Source organism: Panicum virgatum, chromosome 5K (assembly GCF_016808335.1).
Source record: "Panicum virgatum strain AP13 chromosome 5K, P.virgatum_v5, whole genome shotgun sequence".
In the NCBI taxonomy this organism is placed as follows: Eukaryota; Viridiplantae; Streptophyta; class Magnoliopsida; order Poales; family Poaceae; genus Panicum; species Panicum virgatum.
In genome coordinates, this window is record NC_053140.1 from 60,731,232 (window position 1) to 60,737,850 (window position 6,619).

General features: G+C 47.8%; 1 protein-coding gene across 1 annotated transcript; it reads left to right on the forward strand.

The window, feature by feature from the left end:
* The first annotated feature begins 1,805 nt into the window (after positions 1 to 1,805).
* On the forward strand, positions 1,806 to 3,512 carry LOC120709225 (protein JINGUBANG-like). The gene has a single exon (XM_039994774.1). The coding sequence runs from the start codon at positions 1,997 to 1,999 to the stop codon at positions 3,269 to 3,271; it is 1,275 nt and encodes a 424-aa protein (XP_039850708.1). The 5' UTR covers positions 1,806 to 1,996; the 3' UTR covers positions 3,272 to 3,512.
* The last annotated feature ends 3,107 nt before the right edge of the window (positions 3,513 to 6,619 follow it).

The window sequence follows — 6,619 nt, forward strand, 5'->3', positions numbered from 1 at the left end:
CATTAATTTGTTTTTCGGCTCGCGTGCGTCGTCAAACCAGCCAATGCAAGCTTTTGTCTCCGGAGCCAGCTAGCGGCCCCTACAACTACGACTGTCAACGCACCAAGCAAGCAAGCTGATACAAAAAAAAAATCATATATATAGTTCCCTTCCTTCCCAGCCATTAGCCATTTTACACGTGATCGATCGATATGAGCTTGTTTCGTTCGAATGCTAAATCATTCAGGTTTGATTGTTGAGTGTTTGACGAACAAGCTAGCTAGTCTCTCCTGCTTTGCCGTAAGCAACGTAAGCTTAGCCGTGCGAGGCCGATCGATTACAGGTGGTTGCGAGTAACCTGTCAGGCATAAATTGTACAAGCGTGTATGTTCTCTGCAAGTGAAGATAGCCGGCGCGGCACAATGCAATCAGCTGTCGCAATTTCGCAGTAGCATTATTCTGTGGTCCGGCTCTGGTCGGTGGATAAATAGTGGCAGTCGTAGCTGCAAGTTCGTTCAGTAGACTAGTAATCCAACAAGGACCAGTCTTGAAGGGAACTCCAGCCACAAAAGTTGGGTGCATGTTCATGCGAAAAAGGTCTGTCGATCTACCAGGTACCAGCTGTGGTCATTCCTTTCATCTCCTGTTTCTGAGGCCCAAGTCGGCAATCGTTTCGTTGCATCGTCGTCGTTCAATGCACCGGCTGTTAGTTTGCCTATGAATCAATCATTTTCTGTCGTAAGTGCTTAATGATCAAGCACACCGAAAAGACATGATGAGGGGCTAACTAGCATGCCAAATGTCGGAACGAGGGCAGAAGAAACGAAAAGCGTTCTCCGTAGTGGTCGCATCGCATGTGACCTCTAATCTCGTCTTAATTTGTAGTCGTCCATAGTGGGCGTACGGCCCTGATTGCGCGCATGTTTTCCATCATGGCGGATGGATCATCGATAGCGTCGTATTCATAGCTCCACAACGAATAAACTAATCGCCGTCTTAATTACAGTAGCTCCGTAGGCGATCGGCGATCGCGCACCTCAAGCATCCGACCCTTAAACACGTTGCTACCGTTGCAGACATGGTTGACGAGTATGAAAATCAGACGGAAAAATCGCCAACGTTTAAGCAGAAACGCTCTTTTTTTTGAAAAGATTAGCACAAACGCTCGGGGATCCATTCCAACCAAAAGCTTCTGCAGTCTGCACAAACAGACGAATGGCCTGTTGTGCTGCCTGATTCAGGGAGCGTTTAGTTCCCAAAATCAAAAAATTTTGGGTGTCTCGTCGTTGTTTGACCAGATGTCGGGAGGGTTTTTCGAACACTAATTAAAAAACTAATTTCAGAACTCACTTGGAAACCGCGAGACGAATCTTTTGAGGTCTTTGACCGCATCATTAGCACATGTGGGTTACTGTAGCACTTATGGCTAATCATGCCCTAATTAGGCTTAAAAGATTCGTCTCGTCGTGTACATCCAAACTGTGTAATTAGTTTTATTATTTAATTACATTTAGTGCTTCATACATGTGTTTTAAAGGGGAGGTGAAAATTGTTGGGTGAAAATTTTTGGGAACTAAACGGGGCCTCAGAAAACGGAAATAAAAACAGAGCTTTCAAACCGTAGTGGCCCAGCAGCAAGCAGCTCGCCTCGACCTCGACGTCGACGGCAGCAGCAGCCTCCAGCACGGCGCCTAGCTAGCAGTAGTAGCCGTTGAACCGCCCCCGTGCGTCCCCGGCCCCACCCGCCCGCCTTTAATTTTAATTACCTTTCCTCTCTCTCTCTCTCGTCAGTCTGGAACCGGGGGGGGGGGGGGGGGGGGACAGAGAGACAGCAGCCTACCCAGCCTTATCTGGTCGTCGTCTTAAAACGGCCGGGCGCCCCGCGCCTCTCTGTCACCAACGAACGCCCAGCGCCGCGCCTCTCCTCTCCGCTATCTATTATAGCCATCACGAGCTCGCGATCGCCCCCTCCCAACGTCTCTCAGCCCCTCCCCCTCCTGACCTGACCTAACCAACCATGGCAATGCCCGGCCAAGACGACCGCGCCGCGGTGTCCGCGCCCCTGCTCCCGCGCCCCGCGCACCTCTCAACCTCATTCTCCTTCTCCTCCTTCGACTCCACGTCCTCGTCCTTCACGGACGCCGCCGCCTCGCCGCCTTCCGCGGAGGGAGGAGGAGGCGCGTCGCCGATGGGGGGCCCGACCGCGTGCAAGGCACTCGCGGTGCTGCGGGACCACCCGGGCTCCGTCTCCTGCCTCTCGCTCTGCGGGGAGTTCCTGCTCAGCGCCTGCACGGGCGCCGACATCGTCGCGTGGCAGCAGCCGGACCTCCGCCGCTTCGCGCGCTTCGGCCACGGGGAAGGCTCCGTCAAGGCACTGGCCGCCGCGGGCGGCCGCGTCTTCTCCGCGCACCAGGACGGCCGCGTCCGGGTCTGGCGCGTGTCGCGCCGCTCCGAGAACGCCTTCAAGCTCGTCGCCGCGCTGCCCACCGCCAGGGACTACCTGGGCCGCATCTTCCGCCAGGCCAGCTACATACAGACGCGCCGCAACCACAAACGCCTCTGGATCGAGCACGCCGACAGCATCTCCTGCCTCGCCGTGCACGACGGCCTCCTCTACTCGGGATCCTGGGACAGGACGCTCAAGGTCTGGCGCACCGCCGACCTCAAGTGCATCGAGTCCATCCGCGCCCACGACGACGCCCTCAACGCCCTCGCCGCCGACGGAGGCGTCGTTTACTCGGCGTCCGCCGACGGACGCGTCAAGGCCTGGGAGAAAGGCAAGGCCGCGCATTTCCTCCAGGGCGTCCTCCTCGCCCGCGACGGCGTCTCGTGGAACGCCCTCGCGGTCGCCGCCGACCACCGGGTGTACGCCGCGGGGTCGGACGGCCACGTCGTCGCCTGGGACCGCCTCGGCAGCAGGAGCGCCGCCCGGTGGACTCTCGCGTGCGACGTCAAGGCGCACGACATGGCCGTGCTCTGCATATGCATCGCCAGGGACCTGGTGTGCACCGGCTCCGCCGACAAGACCATCGGCCTGTGGCGCCGGCAGAGCAGCGGCGAGCTCGCAAAGGTGGGCGCCATCGTTGGCCACGAAGGCCCTGTTAAATGCCTGCAGGCTTCCTGGTGCAGGGTGAGCAATGGCTGCATGGTGTACAGCGGGAGCCTTGACAAGAGCATCAGAGTTTGGTGGGTGCCCGGTGGTTTGGACGGCAATGATCACCACCAGCAGCAAGATAAGTGTATCAAGGATCAGAATCAGAATGATAACAAGGCCTCTCTGTTCTTGAGATGAAATGTTTTTTCTTTCAAATTCAAAACGAAATTGTTTGTTACTGCTTTGGTCTAGTAGTTATTAGCTTGGATTGTTTGGCACTGCCGGGGTTGGTGATTCTTATATTAGAAGAGGAGATAGAGCATAAAAAGTAAAGTAGCCATAGAGTGCGTGTAATTGTGTAAATGGCTGTATACTATATTCTGATTTTTGAAATAATTTTTTTATTGGAAGGAAAAGGCTCGATGACCTTATTTCTGAATTATAATGTTTTTATTCCCTCATTTTGTTTAGAACGGATTAATTCTTGTTCGTATTCCCTAAGGTCATTGAGTATTCCCTAAGAAAGAAAGATGATGAATTGATCAGAGTTCAGGCTTTAGCTCAATTCTTTGAACATGAGGGCCGTATCAAGATTCAAGAATTCATACAACAAAGCTCAAGATAAACGACCACACATCGTTACATCTCTAGATGGATGTAGAGAATGTTGCTGCCTGCATTTATGTCTGGATCTTCATCACCACGAGCTGGAAGTTGAGAACCTGGAGGTATAGTCCCGGAGAGATTGGTGTGGTGGTTTAGCAAGTGAGGGATTAAGGAAGCAGGAAGTTGGTTCAGTGAGAGATTAAGGAACTTATACTGCCGATTGTATCTGGAATTTGGACATGGAGGAAAATCCTTGACAGATCCAGACTTATTTTTTTGAGTCCCACAGCAGCTCCACAATTTCAGCAAGAATTTCTGCAATCAGATCATTGTCAGAAAGCTTTAGGTTCTTCATCAGATGAAGAATGCTATCACTCTTTTCTTCTCCCTTGATTGTAATTCGTAGACCCTCATTGTAATTTATTAAGACCACTGCTAAAAGACAGCGACGATGTGAATAGGCTCTGATTTGCCATGAATCCCTTTCGGTAAAGTTTTGGGCAAGTGCCTCAAAAGCTTGTTATTGGCGAGATCCAACAGTAGGCATTGGAGTTTAAGGATATATAATGATGAATCATGTGTCAAGAAACACAAGGCATGAAATCAGCAATAACAGATTATAATATTATCATTCTGCTTATGATTCCTTAGTTAAAAGAATCCAAATACTGAAATATTGCCTTTAGTTCCTAACCATCTCCTGATCCGCTCATCAGTCTGATCCCACTGTATCTCATTCTTTTTAGATAAAAGGCAAAAACATGATCTTTGCAGAAAAGATATGCATCACTTCCACTGTTATTCCACTCTAGTTGATTAACGTGCAACAATGTTATAGTATCTATTGGAAGATGCCGGTGATGTGAAAATTTATATAGCATGATAATTGGAGGTAATAAATAAGGGAACATATCAGGTGCAAACCAATCTCTCCGTGCAAACTATGAAAACTTCAATCTAAACCCTCAGATCAACATCCAAAGGGAGGGGCGTAGAGAGGTGGGAGGGGGGATTTGCAAAAGTGTGATTACACAGTCCAAGGGCGAGTTCAGATTGTAAAATTACCCAATCGACTCATAGGAGTTAGGACAGCCCTATCCTCTTGTCCGACACCCAGTTCTGTCAGATTAGCTAGCCGCAACGCAAATTCTGATTTACGTTATGCTATTGATATTGCGGAAGGAAGCTTGTATGAAGCACAGAACGAGGGGGCATGAAACCTGAAGCAGTGGTAGCAAGTAGCAACAGCAAGCGGGGATCCCACACCTACGGTTACCGCGGGCGCCTCCGCCGCCGAGAATGCCGCAACTGAAGGGGTGATTGTTTGATCACTAGTGAATGGCGCGCGCTATCGCGCGCGGGCTTGTGGATAACGTTTCAATTTGTGATCTTGTTTTGATTGTATCACATGATTTGATTTGGACACTAAAAATAAATAAAAGACTCTAAGTTATCAAGCATTATGATCAAGGAATCATTGAGATATGTTAACTAATTTGCCAGTTCATTAATATAATGCAAACTAAAACAGCAAGTACTATTACAGAGCACAAATATTATAAATGTCCGGCTCGACAAATATTACTAAAAGTGATTCTAATACTACTTCACTGGAACGATGGAAGTTGAAGTGGCAAGTACTACTACATAGCATAATTATTACAAATGCTCGGTTCAGTGGACATAGCTAAAAGTAGGTCTAATATTGCTTCGGCTGAATCTTGGTGGAATTGTCTTAACAATTAGCTGTAGGTCCATGGGACGACCGCTGAGATGTGCCCTTGAACGCCTACATTTAGATGTAACATGTTAGCCCTCTGTTAGTATAGAAAGTATATCTTTGCACAGGCTGCAAGTTATATCAAATAAACAGTCTATTTAATACCTTTGGTAAATAGCAGTTCCAACGATGGCAAAGGCGTCTTTTAGCATAGCGGAATAAAGCAATGAGGTAATACTCAAATAAGGTTAAAACAGCCTGGATGCAATGTGCCAGTGTTAAGAGAAAAGGAGGTATCAGCTGCAGTAGGAGAGTGTTGTATGCTTTCGCCTTAAGGGTTGGATGAGATTCAGGCAAGGCAATGATGAAGGTAACTATCCAGATAAATGTTGGTAATGTGATACAGAGTTTGGTGTTTCTAATGGCTGTGAAACACATCCATTGAAGTGGATACAACCAAGCTGGAAGGTGTGGGTTTCTGTAGTTTTGGAGACTCTGCACCCATGCTGGTGAATTAGGCAATCTGAGACCGCAGTGGACAAAGAGAAAGTGCAGCAGCTTTATGAACATTTCAGTTACTATTGTGGCCAGGCTAAAAGCTCTTAAGATCGGAAGGACTGCCTTATATTTGTCTCCATAAGCTGGCTATCGAATGTGATTTGCATTGTTAGCGTGACAGCTACACTTAGCACTGGAAGTGTTAGCTGAAATCTAGGTATGTGGATCTGGGATTCACCTTCTGAATCAACAGAAATTTCAGCTAGTGTATCAGGTTCAGAAGTTTCTGGCAGAAAATCTTCTGTAGATATGTTTAACACCACCTCAGAATGGGCAAATAGTTGTTTCTGCTTTTTGAATGTGTCTTGCGCATGCTGATCGGGCAAACCTAGAAAAGAAGTAAAGAGTAATGAGCATATGTATTATACCTATAGCTAGGATAGAATGCTTATTTGGAATAGAAAAGGATAACATTATCAATTGATATGTGCAACATTTTTAAGGATCTAGATAACTGCAGCATTCTAGATCGAAGCTATTAACAAACTGAGAAGTTGAAAACATTGATATGTAAATAAGGAAGGAAATTTGGAGTATCAAGTGTGATGTGCTCTTCATGTTCAGCATGAGGATCTAATACAACATGGTTCAATGTAATAGGATTTTTGAAAGTGTTAGTTAACTCTTTGTACGGTAAGGAAAAGTCATCTTAATGCATTAAA

What these genes read in the sequence shown, in the direction of transcription:
- LOC120709225 (XM_039994774.1), top strand. Translation starts at nt 1,997, where the DNA reads ATGGCAATGCCCGGCCAAGACGACCGCGCCGCGGTGTCCGCGCCCCTG.